The sequence below is a fragment of the Hyperoodon ampullatus genome, assembly GCF_949752795.1.
Source record: "Hyperoodon ampullatus genome assembly, chromosome: 3".
In the NCBI taxonomy this organism is placed as follows: Eukaryota; Metazoa; Chordata; class Mammalia; order Artiodactyla; family Ziphiidae; genus Hyperoodon; species Hyperoodon ampullatus.
The window spans coordinates 114,041,993-114,058,362 of record NC_136916.1 but is presented as its reverse complement, the minus strand read 5'-3'; the positions used below and the strand labels follow the sequence as shown (position 1 = coordinate 114,058,362).

Below are 16,370 nucleotides of genomic sequence, written 5' to 3'. Positions count from 1 at the left end.
TAGTATTAGCACATCAGATTAATGCTGCTCTTTTCTTATTTAGCTGTGGTAAGCTCAAAACAAGTGCCAAACTGTAATTCATCCTGTCTTACGGTCTTTTACTACCAGGATAAGTATAACCAAATGACAAAACTATTTTTTATTTATAATCTGTTCCTCATAAATACATTAATACTGGAGTAAGAATTGGTCTAAGGCCAAAACTCTGCTAATGCAATGACCAGCAAAGAACATGCAAAACGTTCATGTGTGTGAATGGGCAGGGAAATAATCAGGTATCTCTAGACTGCCTGCCTTATATCTGTAATGATATCTATAAGTACCTGAATGCATATGCATTATAACTATATGCACAATTCTCATTCATTATCTTAATGTTATTTCCAGAGCACCTCCATCAAAAAGCATGTCAGTGAAGTTTTCAGGAATGTGATTTCAATTGAAACTCAGGCGAACAGCAAGCCCCAAATGAACAGACCATTTGGAGGCAGTATTTCATCTTACAAGTATCACAGCATTGTATGCAGTATATGAAACATTTATAAATCTTGAAGGTCAATCTGATAATGTAAATATTAATAATACATAAGGAAGTGAATATATGCAGTAATTTACAGCAATGCTTCTTCATTCTTAATAGTCTGGAGACATAAAGACTTGCAATATTTCAGGAGGATTTACCTGCTTTGTGAGATGCAATAAGCTCGAGAAGTTGGAGTCCTTCCTCCTCCACAGCTTCCTTGAGAGCACAATGACTGTCTACATTCAACTTAAAACTCTGCAAGGAAAAATACGAGCATCAAAGCCTGGCAAGGCAGTTAAAACATCCGTACAAAATTACTTGCTGCTTTTTATCAAGAGCCACACAGTCCAATTTACCCAATAGACAAACTAATTTGCAATACTAAAAGCTATTGATATTTGCGATCTGGGCTCAGAATGTTTCCATTAGATTAGCAGAGTGCATCTGTTTGGAAACAGCTGACAAATCTAGAAATTCATTAGGTTTTTATGAAAAGTCACATCCCATAGGCTATATCAAGAGTAGCAGTGTTCTATTGAATTCCTACCAGCACATATGAGCTCATTTCGTCACTTTTTAGAAATGTTACTGATAGCACTATTTATGAAACCATAAAAAGATTGGCAACATAAATTATATTAGCCTTATATGCACATATGTAAATCCATTAATATAGTGGGGTTTGATTCAGCTGTTTCTTAGATATCACACAAACCACAGGATATTGAGGTGGATTCAGGTGCTGTAGTGAGGAGTCCAATGTTTTTCAAATGTTTGAATTTTAAGTTTATTCCTTACAATATGACATTGAGTTATAAATGAATACATCAAGTACCTGAGCGGCATTTTTCACTCATGATAGTCATCCAAAAGACAAAGACTGTTATGGATGAATTCCAGCTCAGAGCCATTTCTTTCAGGAAGCCTTCCCTAATGCCTTACACAGAATTAATTACTCCCCTCTCTCGGCTTCCTCTGCTCCTTATACCTGCTTCTATTGTAGAATTTATCATACTGAATTCTGCTTTATTCCTACACTTGCCTACCAAACTATAAGCAAGAAAGAACTACAATCGAAAGAATTGCCAGTTTCACATTTATTTCCAACTCATGTCACATACAAGGTGTTCAATAATTGTTTGCAGGAATAGTGGATATCTGCTGAACTGGATCAATAGGACTCTCTCAAGGGGAAGGTTTCCATTTAAATATTTCAAGAAACACAGATGGTTTTCCAAAGATTTTTCCGTCTCTGGAATGTTATAAGGTGTTCCAAACACAGGAGGTCCAATGGAGAGTAATCATAGTGACCAATCTGTTGAATCAATGGTTAGTCTTCAGGGTGAAAATCCATTCCTTGACTTGACTAATTTGAAAAAGTATGGATTTTGAAAGACCGTGTGCCACATTTCGGCTTCTCCATAATAGGGCTCCAAAGTATACAATATACTTTGCTCTCGCTAAACACTCACTGAGCAATGGCTGCATGTGCTATACACTGAACTTAGTATTAAGAATATTTGACAGAAATTCAAGCTGATAGTCTCAGCTGGAATGTAATTTGGATGAAAGAGGTTAAACAACCATAAATTATGAAATTAGATATTAATTTTTCCATTCTTTCACTCATTCATTCATTCAGAAACCATGTATTATGCCTATTCTGTACACTGGACAGGGTAATAGCAATTTAAGGGGTATAAGGCATGGCCCCTGAACATCAAAGGGCATCCTCAATCACCTTGGATGTTCATTGGTGAGTCTTTTTCTTAGTGGAAAAAAGGGGTCTTTTAAAGCTCAAAAGAAAAAGCACAACAGTCAAAATAAGCTGAAAATGAAGGAGATAGGGACAGGCAGATCAGAACTTGAAGTATAAAGATAAGAATCTTGACTAAAAAAAATTACTCCAAAATGATGAATCATTTTATCTTACTAGAAGCATAAGAAACAGTAAAGTTTCAGCATAATATGGCAGAAAGAGACTTACTGGTTTCCCCAAGGGTTGTTCACTATTTCTTGTATTGCCCTCTTTCAGCTACAGGTATTTGGTTGAATAAAATAAAGTATGGCAATGTATCAGAAGCCTGATGCTTCTGGTCAATCCAAATGATATAATAGCTATTAAAAATTAAATAATTATTATTTATAGCCAAAACACGACTGTTATTTACTTTTTGCCACTGCAGTGGAAATCATCAACTCTGAAGCAATGCCATGCTGACTGAGGTACATGTTTGTGTTTCAGGGAGAAGGGACATGGAAAAGAAAAATACTTGAGATCAACCCGAGAATGCCAACATTTAGGAAGAAATCTATTCTAGAGATTTCCTCATAACTGTAAAATTAGCCTAGTGTTCTCTTTGATTCTCTGTTTACTTACAACAGACTAGTGCTGAATGGTTGGTAATCATGAGCTTCCGAAGACGTGCATCAGGCCTATGTCTCAGCAAAAGAGAACCTTAGGACCTGTGGGTAGGTTGGACAATTTTACATAATTGAAGCCAATAGCATAGAATAGATGCAGCTGGATCTGGTTCTGCCTCAGGATGATGTGGAAGCATTTGATTAGGACATTGGAAAAGATGAAGTATTCATTATTACAAAAAAGATAAGCTTTATGCTATAGGAAAGAACCATTTAATATAACTATTACCCAAATGGTACAATATTGCTTAATTTTCAGGTGCATCCATTAACCATTAATAATATCAAGTAAGGAATTCATAATGGGCCTCTTGAGAAGGCAGGCAAGCAGGCACATTAACAAAATTGTCAATGAAATTTCTGGCTGCTAAAGGATTCTATAATAAACTCTCCCCATTTTGCCCCCACTTCTTCCCTAGGGAAGGAAGCTTAGGCGAAAGAGTTTTTTCTTTTCTTTTCTTTTCTTTTCTTTTTTTTTTTTTTGAACTTGATACCTGGACACATTTCCATTCTTGTGCTACTAACATGTTTCCTCAGCAATGTCTTATGGCATATAGTCCCTCTGCAACATCCATAGCAGTCCCTGAAAATGCAGGGCATTCTCTGGAGATTTAATTTATGGCAACAACATGGCCATAGACAGGTACCACAGATCTACATCATTGATGATTATGTGAAATTCCATAAATATGAGTAATCTGGGACCTGTGAGACACCCCATCTTTTTTTAGTGTCTTTACAGCTGCATGAAACTGAACATCTAGATGAGAATAACTAAGGAAATGAAAAATACAGTGGCTGAGACAAAGGACTAGATTATCAAAAAGATGATACTTCACAGGTTGACCAATGGGTATTCCTAGCCTCACCAGCATCTATAGATATGGGTGCATTACTCCTTGTCAGGTAAGCACACTGATTGTACTTTAATCATGATCATACCTTACTAAGTAGATAAAAAACTACATCTTATCCTATTCCATTCAAATTTCTGAAGATCCCAGTTTGATGGAAGTATGGAGATCATGTGGATATGAAATGAAACCAAGGAAATGTACACCTTGATGCACAAAACTATGACAAACATGAAGATAGTTACTCATGAGGGATCATAAGAATTGATATGAATCTCCTGGTACAGAAAACAGTGGGAAAGACCATAATCACATTCAGAGGCTTAAAGATCCAAAATGTCGAGGTTTTAGCAGAATCACATCATGAACATAGACTTTCTGCCATCCCCATGGAATACTGTTAGTGTCTGCCAGGTCCATGGAGGTCCATGAATTTTATAATGTTTGTGAACAGAGAGGCCAAAAAGAGTTACTGCATCTTTCCCGACATAATTTATGCTTTTAAAAAAAGCATAAATTAATACAACAGATATTTATTGAGCAGTCTCTGCCAGGCCTATAGATACAAAAATTAACAATACCCAATTCCAGCACACACCGCTTATAGTCTGTTGGGTAAAAGAGATCAAAAGCAAGTAGCCTTATATGACCCAGCACAGAATAAATATGTAATTGGGGTTTGATGTATAACAGAGAGTGGCAGGGCCTTAAACTGAACAGTGATATGCATGCCCAATGAGATTTAATTTTTTTAAATTAAAGTATCATGCAGGCCAAGTAAAAATAAGATTGTAGGCTATATTCCGTATGAGCGTGATAGTGCTAGATAGATGCTGTGGGAGCTCAAACTGGGAACCAGGTTCTGCAGAGGCTGGCAGGGAGCTTGTGAAGAAAGGACTGACTTGCATGTGGGGCTGGAGACACGCTTTACTGCAGCAGGAATAGAGGAGCCAGAAGCAGCTTGGTATGGCTGGGACAAGGTGGAAGCAGGGGATGTGGGAGCTGCAGCTACACATGGTATTTAACTCCAAGAGCCATAAGAGTCATGGAAGAAGAGGTCAACAACATGGGAGGGTGACCGGTACAGTTCTAGAAACATCTTTCTGGCTTTTATACAGAGTTGACTTTAGAAGGGCAGACAAGGAGGCCATTTAGAGGCTGCTATGGTAATGGAGGCCAGATGTTTCTGTATGCTCATATTTTTTTTAATTAAAAAAAGGTATGTTTTTTCTTCTAAATGAATGGAAGAAGGAAAAATGGAGAAAATCTTCTGTCTTTTTAAGTTTTTCTCAGTGCGTGAGAACAGCATGTGCCAGATTTTAGTTCTTTGGCTGTTCTGATGATAAATACCAGAGGTTTATTAGTCAGGAGTCTCCAAATGTGAAAGACATATTGAACTGATGAACTTTTACTCCCACTGTCATTTTAAAGAGATGCTATATATGCTGATGAATAAGACACTTGATGACACTTTTTCTTCCCACAAAAGATTTTTACTACCCTAAGAAAATGAAAACTTGCTTTTTCACAAGGGCAGGAGGAGGCATATGTGTTCAGTCAGAAAAGCAGAGGCTTGAAAAGTCACCTGCTATCTGCCTTAGGCCATCTCCAGCCGGGCTCCATCTGAGCTGTGCCCAGCACCATCCTGCATTCCCAGAGGGGCTCTTGGTGGGGAAGAAAGCCACGATCGTCTGTGCACAGCCTGGCAGTTTCTCTCCTGCTCTGCCCAATGCCATCCATAGAGGATGGTCAAATGGTCCTCAAAGTATAAAATATACCTTCCAAATGTCACATGTGCCAAAAATGGAAAGATTTTCATGAGTAAACATTTTTGTTTAAGGACCTCTGAAAAACTTGATAAGACATTATACAGCCATTAAAATGAAGACTATGAAATCACATGAAAAATAGATAGAACACATTACAAGCCAAAAAATGAAAGTTCAAATTGTATCCATGATTAAACTGTAACTATGTAAATGGATAGTCCCAGTGTGTAGAAAAAGAAGACTATAGGGAAATGCAACAAAAGGTTAACACCACTTGTGCAGGGTAGGACTTAGCCTGTTCTTATGGAATGAATTCTCAGGGCTTTAGCTTTCTGAAACATAAAATGAAAAGTAATACTATGTAACTTCCAAGTTGTAAGAATTAGAGATAATGATTGTAAAGCATTGAAGCAGTGCTTGGCAATGAGTGGGGCTAAAGAAAAATCATTATAGACTTTTAAATTCATTTTCTCTATTTTCCAAATGTTCTGTGTAGCAAGTGGTACTTTATGGCATTTTTAGGTGACAAGTGGCACTTACTGTTGAGGCTCTCTGAACTCCTCAAGTACAGATACCAGGTTCTCTTTGCTTTTGGGCCACCACCCAGCCCAGGGGGCACCCAAACACAGATGCTGCTCTCTGAGAGTCCAGGGAACAGGGGACTGAGAGACCAGTGATCTGAGTCTTCCTTTTGTGTGCCCTTGGACAAGTCATCTAACCCTTCTGGGCTTGTTTCCTTATCTACAATCCAGGCATTTGGACTCAATATTTTCCATTTCTTGGACACTTCGATTTTATCGTTAAGCCACACAGTTAAGGACAGGTGGCTCAGGAGAATTTTTATTCTAAAGCAGAAAATTTTCAAAGCGGGAAGAATCCCAAAGGCCATCTAACTATTCATCTACCCTAGGGCGGCTCTGTCCCTCCACATCCCAGGCAGATGTGTTCATTCTATTTTTAACTATCTCCAGGGAAGTTTCTTCTAACTTCTCATCCCGAGTCCACAACGTTTCTTCTCAGGAATTTGAGAGCTTTGTGAATAGGAGCACAAGCTTCCCTCAGCTTCGGATTCTTTTGCCAAGTCATCTCTCCAGCGTAGGAGTTAGAGATCAGAAACACTGTGAGAATATGCCAACAAAATCCACATGTCCAGTCAATCACCAAGCCCTGACAATTTATTTCTCTATCCTCACCTCTCTGTATCGACTAACACTGCCTTAGATTCAGGCCCTCATCATCATCCCTTGCCAGGCTGACTTCAACAGCCTCCAGTCATGACCCCCTCAAAACTACATTTTTTTCTTTATTTGTGGCATGCCTATGAAGGTGCAGGCATCATCCTAAGCTTGAGGGATGTGGCTGTGAGCAAGATAAATATAGTTCCTGGCCTCATAGAGCTCACAGTCTAGCGGCAGGGACAGGAGGTGGGGAATGTGTATCTTAAAAACAGGGGGTTGCAGTTGATTATAGCAAGGGGACTAATGACATGGTGTGGGTGCTGGGGACAAGCATGGGCTCTGGAGCTGGACAAGTCTGGGTTCAAATCCTGGCTCCTCCATCACCCCCTGTGTAGCTCAGGGCAATCTCTTTGTACTCAGTTTCTTCATAGGTAAAAAGAGGGATATGTTAGTGCCTATCTCATGGGGTTGCTGTGAGGATGAAATGCCTTGATACCTGTAGAACAGAGCCTGGCATATTGCAATAGCTCAATAAAAACATCTTATTACACAGAATGTTCTGTCTACAAAACAACTCTTGTTAAATGCCTCTGATGGCTTCCCCAGGTTGCAGGATAAGGTCCAGCCTCCAGCATGACCTACAGAGCCTCTGGGATCCCACTCAAGTCTGCCTCTTGGGTCCCAGGTCTGCCTTGAAATGTACCAGCTCACACCAGTCATCTTGCTCATCTAAGATTCTGCTCTTGCTTGCACCTCTGCCTGAAACGTCCTCTTTCCCCTCCCCTGGCTCAGCCCTACTCATCCTTTAAAATTCATCTCAGGTGTCACCCTTGCTAGCAAGTTTTCCCTGACCATCTTCCAGCCTCCTGGTTTCCCCTCCTCAGCATCCACAGTAACTGCAGAGCTCGAACCTCTACTTACTACACTGTTGTATAACTATTGATGATGGTCTGCTTCCCACCCATGAGTTGAAAGTAGAACTTCACTTTTCATTTGTGCTTGTATCTTCAATGCCTAGCACAGTGCCTGGCACACAGCACACACCTAATAAATGTTCAAGGAGCAAATGAATGAAGATTCGTACCAAAAACCTTCCACGAAGCTTTCAAAATGCTGCCTATAGTATTTTGGGCTATATTGGTGCAATCACTCTTCACTTGGAAGTGGTTGATAAATGTCCCCAAATTTTACTCATTGAACACCATGTAAATGAGCTGTCATGTTCCTTCGCTTACAAAATTACTTGCCAATTACACTTAGATGATCCCGGTGTAATTGCCATGTAAACTGTACCCTGGCTGAGATAGCCCAAATCATCAATTTAACTTTACCCTCTCATCATATGGTGCTTACCACATAATTAAATAAATGGTCAGCCACCACCACAATTATATATCTCCCCAACAAAATGAAGTGGCTACATTTGTCATTGATTTATTAGTTACGACAATATGCAACACACCACACCACCACGTATAATATCAGAAGCTTTAAAAAATGAAAAGCACTATGTACTCTTGAGAAAGATGTTCCAAGTTCATGAACAAAAAGCGAAGCATTATAAAAACATTGTTTTCCTTTTTTTTAAAAAGGCACTAAGATATAAAGACAAAAATCCTTGCTCTTCCTGAGGAAACTTTTTTTTCCTGAAACCGCAGATAATAAAAACATTTCCAAGCATTCGAAAGTGAATTTAGCTCCTCAACCAAATCACAATTTCTTTCAAACAAGCAGTTGCATTTTTTTGTGGAAGGTAAATATATTTTACTAAGGCTGGCATTCTTTTTTTGATAGACATGCTAATATCTTATTCAAGGATTAGATAGATGGGAGAGAGCCTGAATGTTGATGGTGCCTCTTAGTGACCAAATTTTCATTTGCTTTTCTGGATGCTACCTCCACACCTGGCACAGGTAATCACATTGACTTCCCAGCATGGCCACATTAGGCCAAATGGATTTGCAGAGGTTCTGTCTAAAGGGACCATGTGACTTCCAGAACACACTGCTCTGAGGCCCTAATTGAAAAAGAGGTCAATGCTGGCCCAAATATCTCTCTACCCCCTGTGGTGGAATAATTGATGTGCAGCAGCCCCTACAGATGTGGAGTCACCAAGGTGATGGATGGATATAAGTATATTATTCACACGTACATCTGTTAATATACAGGTCCCAGTGCAAACACCAAGACCTAAGAATATTATGTGGATTTAGGACAATCCCTGAAGGACTCCAGTTTCATTAAAAATTTGTTTGGCAGCCTGGGGAAGATCTATTCCAACTCCCAGATGCTTCATACATTTGAGAGGGGGAACCAAATTGCTTTAAAAATAAGTTTAATAAATTTCGTAATGTCAAGTCATTAACATCCTGTGTAGTCATACAGTCTTCATCGTTTGAAATAGTAATGTTAACCTGTGGAATTTTCTTAGCCTTTCTAATATCTGAGTTAACATTTTATTTTCTATGTGTTTTTTGCCAAAGGGGATGAATTACACCCTGAAAGCAGAAGAAACTATCCTATTTTTTCCCTCTATAGGTGTTTTTCTTTTCACAAATATACCAGACAATACCCTGAAAGCTCTGTGACCAGGGTTCATTTTGATTTGGAAACTGTAGAGGAAATAATTTACCTTGCAGACATTCTCAGTTATTGTTTGATGATTTATAATATTAGCTATAATTTGCTGCTGTAATGGTCGTAACACTGCTTTTACAAGTGCTCATTTATTCATTTAACAGATTTGTTTAGTACTTATTATGCACGTGCAGGGCAGGGGTCAGAGCAGACACCAAAAAGACACAAGCAGTCCTCAAGGAGGTGACAGTCACAGGTGAATCATTAGGGCAGGGTAGGTGGGGAGAGATTCAACCTCTCTAGGAACACCCGAGATTCTCACACCACCTGTTCTCAGGGTCTCCGAGGGGTGCACACAACTCCTCCAAAATGAACAAAGCATCCTCACTTACAACAGGTTTATGTGATCTTCACAACAACCTTCAGTAGATATGACAGGCATTTTTCTGGCTAGAGTAAAGATCTGTTTCAGGCCTGAAACTTTTATCTTAATATCATTTATGCCAGGTGAATTGCTTCAAGATTCCAAAATTCCATGTAACACAGTAGATAAGTAAGATCTGCACATGGGTCTACACAAGGAGACAGATAGTGGGTGACAGCATCCTGGCTCAAGTGAGTTAGGTCACGCACTGGCTCTTGTCCATACATGGTGTCCTTCGATAGTGCATAAACCCTCATAGTACAAGGCAGTCTGCAAACTGTCTCTTCAGTGCTTAGCATACCACCACCCTAAATAGCAAGTGCTCAATAAATCCAGTATTTCTCTGTCATTCTACTTTAAAACAGTCATCACATTCTAAAGAAAAAGAATAAAGTAATAAATCAGTAAAATGTCTGGATGACAGCAATTTTTATCTTTTTTAAATCATTTTATTTTTTTTATACAGCAGGTTCTTATTAGTTATCCATTTTATGCATATTAGTGTATACATGTCAATCCCAATCTCCCAATCCATCACACCACCACCACTTTCCCCCCTTGGTGTCCATACGTTTGTTCTCTACATCAGTGTCTCTATTTCTGCCCTGCAAACTGGTTCATCTGTACCATTTTTCTAGGCTCCACATATGTGCATTAATATACGATATTTGTTTTTCTCTTTCTGGCTTACTTCACTCCATACAACAGTCCCTAGATCTATCCACGTCTCTACAGATGACCCAATTTCATTCCTTTTTATGGCTAAGTAATATTCAATTGTATATATGTACCACATCTTCTTTATCCATTCGTCTGTTGATGGGCATTTAGGTTGTTTCCATGACCTGGCTATTGTAAATAGTGCTGCAATGAATACTGTGGTACATGTGTCTTTTTGAATTATGGTTTTCTCAGGGTATATACCCAGGAGTGGGATTGCTGGGTCATAAGGTAAATCTACTTTTAGTTTTTTAAGGAACCTCCACACTGTTCTCCATGGTGGCTGTATCAATTTATGTTCCCACCAACAGTGCAAGAGGGTTCCCTTTTCTCCACACCCTCTCCAGCATTTGTTGTTTGTAGATTTTCTGATGATGCCCATCCTAACTGGTGTGAGCTGATATCTCACTGTAGTTTTGATTAGCATTTCTCTAATAATTAGTGATGTTGAACACGTTTTCATGTGCTTCTTGGCTACCTGTATGTCTTCTTTGAAGAAATGTCTACTTATGTCTTCTGCCCATTTTTTCATTGGGTTATTTGTTTTTTTAATATTGAGCTGCATGGACTGTTTATATATTTTGGAGATTAAACCTTTGTCAGTTGATACATTTGCAAATATTTTCTCCCATTCTGAGGGTTGTCTTTTTGTCTTGTTTGTAGTTTCCTTTGCTTTGCAAACGCTTTTAAGTTTCATTAGGTCTCATTTGTTTATTTTTGTTTTTATTCCCATTACTCTAGGAGGTGGATTGAAAAAGATCTTGCTGTGATTTATGTCAAAGAGTGTTCTTACTGTGTTTTCCTCTAAGTGTTTTATAGTGTCCAGTCTTACATTTTGTTCTCAAATCCATTTTGAGCTTACTTTTGTGTATGGTGTTAGGGAGTGTTCTAATTTCATTCTTTTACATGTAGCTGTCCAGTTTTCCAAGCACCACTTATTGAAGAGACTGTCTTTTCTCCATTGTATATCCTTGCCTCTTTTGTCATAGATTAGGTGACCAAAGATACGTGGGTTTATATCTGGACTTTTTATCCTCTTCCATTGACCCATATTTCTGTTTTTGTGCCAGTACCATATTGTCTGGATTACTGTAGCTTTGTAGTATAGTCTGAAGTCAGGGAGTCTGATTCCTCCAGCTCCGTTTTTTTCCCTAAAGACAGCTTTGGCTATTCGGGGTCTTTTGTGTCTCCATACAAATTTTAAGATTTTTTTCTTCTAGTTCTGTGAAAAATGCCATTGGTGATTTGATAGGGATTGCATTGAATCTGTAGATTGCTTTGGGTAATATAGTCATTTTCACAATATTGATTCTTCCAATCCAAGAACATGGTATACCTCTCAATCTGTTTCTATCATCTTTAATTTCTTTTACCAGTGTCTTATAGTTTTCTGCATACAGGTCTTTTGTCTCCTTAGGTAGGTTTATTCCTAGGTATTTTATTCTTTTTGTTGAAACAGTAAATGGCAGTGTTTCCTTAATTTCTCTTTCATATTTTTCATCATTAGTGTATAGGAATGCAAGAGATTTCTGTGCATTAATTTTGTATCCTGCTAGTTCACCAAATTCATTGATTAGCTCTAGTAGTTTTCTGGTAGCATCTTTAGGATTCTCTATGTATAGTATCATGTCATCTGCAAACAGTGACAGTTTTACTTCTTCTTTTCCAATTTGTATACTTTTATTTCTTTTTCTTCTCTGATTGCCGTGGCTAGGAATTCCAAAATTATGTTGCATAACAGTGGTGAGAGTAGACATCCTTGTCTTGTTCCTGATCTTAGAGAAAATGGTTTCAGTTTTTCACCATTGAGAATGATGTTTGCTGTGAGTTTGTCATATATGGCCTTTATTACATAGAGGTAGGTTCCCTCTATGCCCACTTTCTGGAGAGTTTTAATCATAAATGGGTGCTGAATTTTGTCAACAGTTCTTTCTGCATCGACTGAGATGATCAAATTGTTAATATGGTGTATCACATTAATTGATTTGTGTATATTGAAGAATCCTCGCATCCCTGGGATAAATCCCACTTGATCATGGTGTATGATCCTTTTAATGTGTTATTGGATTCTGTTTGCTACTATTTTGTTGAGGATTTTTGCATCTACGTTCATCAGTGATATTGGTCTTTAATTTTCTTTTTTTGTAGTATCTTTGTCTGGTTTTGGTATCAGGGTGATGGTGGCCTCATAGAATGAGTTTGGGAGTGTTCCTTCCTCTACAATTTTTTGGAAGAGTTTGAGAAGGATGGGTGTTAGCTCTTCTCTAAATGTTTGATAGAATTCACCTGTGAAGCCATCTGGTCCTGGGCTTTTGTTTGTTGGAAGATTTTTAATCACAGTCTCAATTTCATTACTTGTGATTGGTCTGTTCATATTTTCTATTTCTTCCTGGTTCAGTCTTGGAAGGTTACCCATTTCTAAGAATTTGTCCATTTCACCCAGGTTGTCCATTTTATTGGCATAGAGTTGCCTGTAGTAGTCTCTTAGGATGCTTTGTATTTCTGCTGTGTCTGTTGTAACGTCTCCTTTTTCTTTCCTAATTTTATTGATTTGAGTCCTCTCCCTCTTTTTCTTGATGAGTCTGGCTAATGGTTTATCGATTTTGTTTATCTTCTCAAAGAACCAGCTTTTTGTTTTATTGTTCTTTGCTATTGTTTTCTTTGTTTATATTTCATTTATTTCCGCTCTGATCTTTATGATTTCATTCCTTCTACTAACTTTGGGTTTTGTTTGTGCTTCTTTCTCTAGTTCCTTTAGGTGTAAGGTTAGATTGTTTATTTTAGATTTTTCTTTTTTCCTGAGGTAGGCTTGTATAGCTATAAACTTCCCTCTTAGAACTGCTTTTGCTGCATCCTGTAGGTTTTGGATCGTCGTGTTTTCATTGTCATTTGTCTCTAGACTTTTTTTATTTACTCTTTGATTTCTTCAGCGATCTCTTGGTTATGTGGTAACACATTGTTTAGCCTCCATGTGTTTGTGCTTTTTACGTTTTTTTTCCTGTAATTGATTTCTAATCTCATAGCGTTGTGGTCAGAAAAGATGCTTGATATGATTTCAATGTTCTTAAATTTACTAGGGCTTGCTTTGTGACCCAAGATGTGATCTATCCTGGAGAATGTTCCATTTGCACTTGAGAAGAAAGATTAATCTGCTGTTTTTAGATGGAATGTCCTATAAATATCAATAAAGTCCATCTTGTTTAATGTGTCATTTAAAGCTTCTGTTTCCTTATTTTCTGTCTGGATGATCTGTCTATTGGTGTAAGTGAGGTGTTAAAGTCCTCCACTATTACTGTGTTACTGTCGATTTCCTCTCTTATAGCTGTTAGTAGTTGCCTTATGTATTGAGGTGCTCCTATGTTGGGTGCATATATATTTATAATTGTTATATCTTCTTCTTGGATTGATCCTTTGATCATTATGTAGTGTCCTTCCTTGTCTCTTATAACATTTTTTATTTTAAAGTCTATTTTATCTGATATGAGTATTGCTACTCCAGTTTTCCTTTGATTTCCATTTGCATGGAATAACTTTTTCCATCCCCTCACTTTCAGTCTGTATGTGTCCCTAGGTCTGAAGTGGGTCTCTTGTAGACAGCGTATATATGGGTCTTGTTTTTGTATCCATTCAGCGAGCCTGTGTCTTTTGGTTGGAGCATTTAATCCATTCATGTTTAAGGTAATTATCGATATGTATGTTCCTATTACCATTTTCTTAATTGTTTTGGGTTTGTTTTTGTAGGTCCTTTTCTTCTCTTGTGTTTCCCACTCAGAGAAGTTCCTTTAGCATTTGTTGTAGAGCTGGTTTGGTGTTGCTGAAATCTCTTAGCTTTTGCTTGTCTGTAAAGCTTTTGATTTCTCCGTCAAATCTGAATGAGATCCTTACCGGGTAGAGTAATCTTGGTTGTAGGTTCTTCCCTTTCATCACTTCAAATATATCATGCCTCTCCCTTCTGGCTTGTAGAGTTTCTGCTGAGAAATCAGCTGTTAACTTTATGGGAGTTCCCTTGTATGTTGTCATTTTTCCCTTGTTGCTTTCAATAATTTTTCTTTGCCTTTAATTTTTGTCAATTTGATTACTATGTGCCTCGGCATGTTTCTCCTTGGATTTATCCTGCCTGGGACTCTCTGCGCTTCCTGGACTTGGGTGGCTATTTCCTTTCCCTTGTTTGGGAAGTTTTCGACTAAAATCTCTTCAAATATTTTCTCGGTTCCTTTCTCTCTCTCTTCTCCTTCTGGGACCCCCTATAATGTGAATGTTGTGTTTAATATTGTCCCAGAGGTCTCTTAGGCTGTCGTCATTTATTTTCATTCTTTTTTCTTTATTCTGTTCTGTGGCAGAAATTCCACCATTCTGTCTTCCAGGTCACTTATCTGTTCTTCTGCCTCAGTTATTCTGCTATTAATTCTTTCTAGTGTATTTTTCATTTCAGTTACTGTACTGCTCACCTCTGTTTGTTTGTTCTTTAATTCTTCTAGTGTTTCTTTTTAATTCTTCTAGGTCTGTGTTAAACATTTCTTGCATCTTCTCAATCTTTGCCTCCATTCTTTTTCCAAGGTCCTGGATCATTTTCACTATCATTATTCTGAAGTCTTTTTCTGGAAGGTTTCCTATCTCCACTTCATTTAGTTGTTTTTCTTGGGTTTTATCTTGTTCCTTCATCTGGTACGTAGCCCTCTGCCTTTTCATCTTGTCTATCTTTCTGTGAATGTGTTTTTTGTTCCACAGGTTGCAGGATTGTAGTTCTTCTTGCTTCTGCTGTCTGCCCTCTGGTGGATGAGGCTATCTAAGAGGCTTGTGTAAGTTTCCTGATGGAAGGGACTGGTGGTGGGCAGAGCTCAGTAAAACTTTAATCTGCTTCTCTGCTGATGGGTGGGGCTGGGTTCCCTCCATGTTAGTTGTTTGGACTGAGGCGACCCAATGCTGGAGGCTACCCAGCTCTTTGGTGGGGCTAATGGCAGACTCTGGGAGGGCTCATGCCAAGGAGTACTTCCCAGAACTTCGGTTGCCAGTGTCCTTGTCCTCACAGTGAGCCACAGCCACCCTCGCCTCTGCAGGAGACCCTCCAGCACTAGCAGGTAGGGCTGGTTCAGTCTCCCCTGGGGTCACTGCTCCTTCCCCTGGATCCCGATGCACACACTACTTGGTGTGTGCCCTCCAAGAGTGGAGTCTCTGTTTCCCCCAGTCCTGTAGAAGTCCTGCAATCAAATCCCACTATCCTTCAAAATCTGATTCTCTAGGAATTCTTCCTCCCGTTGCTGGACCCCCAGGTTGGGAAGTCTGATGTGGGGCTCAGAATCTTCACTCCAGTGGGTGGACTTCTGTGGTATAAGTGTTCTCCAGTTTGTGAGTCACTCACCCAGCAGTTATGGGATTTTATTTTATTGTGATTGCACCCCTACCGTCTCATTGTGGCTTCTCCTTTGTCTCTGGATGTGGGGTATCTTTTTTGGTGAGCTCCAGTGTCTTCCCGTCGATGATTGTTCAGCTGTTAGTTGTGATTCCAGTGCTCTCGCAAGAGGGAATTAGCGCACATCCTTCTACTCCGCCACCTTGAACCAATCTCCAACAGCAATTTTTAAAATGATGGGAACAAGAGTCCCTAAACTGAGTCAGGCAAAAAGTACGTTCCCAGGTGCTTGGAACAGTTCAGGGATCCTTTTTAACTGAAAAGGAAGACAACATTATTTGTCTCCTCGATGCATAGAATAAGTTATATGAGCAAAAGAATGTGGTCCAGGACTTTCACATGTCCAAAATGAGCCTCCTGTCCCCAGGCATCAACCTCAAAATGCCTAAGTGCTATAAATTTCCAGCAGATCTTTCCATCCACAAGATCCACAAGCTACCAAAGTAAGTAACTCAAGGCTGGGAGTCGAGTATCTCAAATCCCTCAAACAG

At 38.9% G+C, this 16,370-nt stretch overlaps 1 protein-coding gene across 1 annotated transcript in view; it reads right to left on the bottom strand.

The window, feature by feature from the left end:
• AKAP6 (A-kinase anchoring protein 6) overlaps positions 1-16,370 on the bottom strand; it is a gene marked incomplete at both ends in the record, with an annotated part of 373,598 nt that overhangs the window by 224,296 nt on the left and 132,932 nt on the right. Inside the window, one exon of the mRNA XM_079701375.1 lies at positions 682-778. Coding sequence (XP_079557501.1) covers positions 682-778 — 97 coding nt within the window. The remainder of the gene's footprint in view (positions 1-681; positions 779-16,370) is intronic.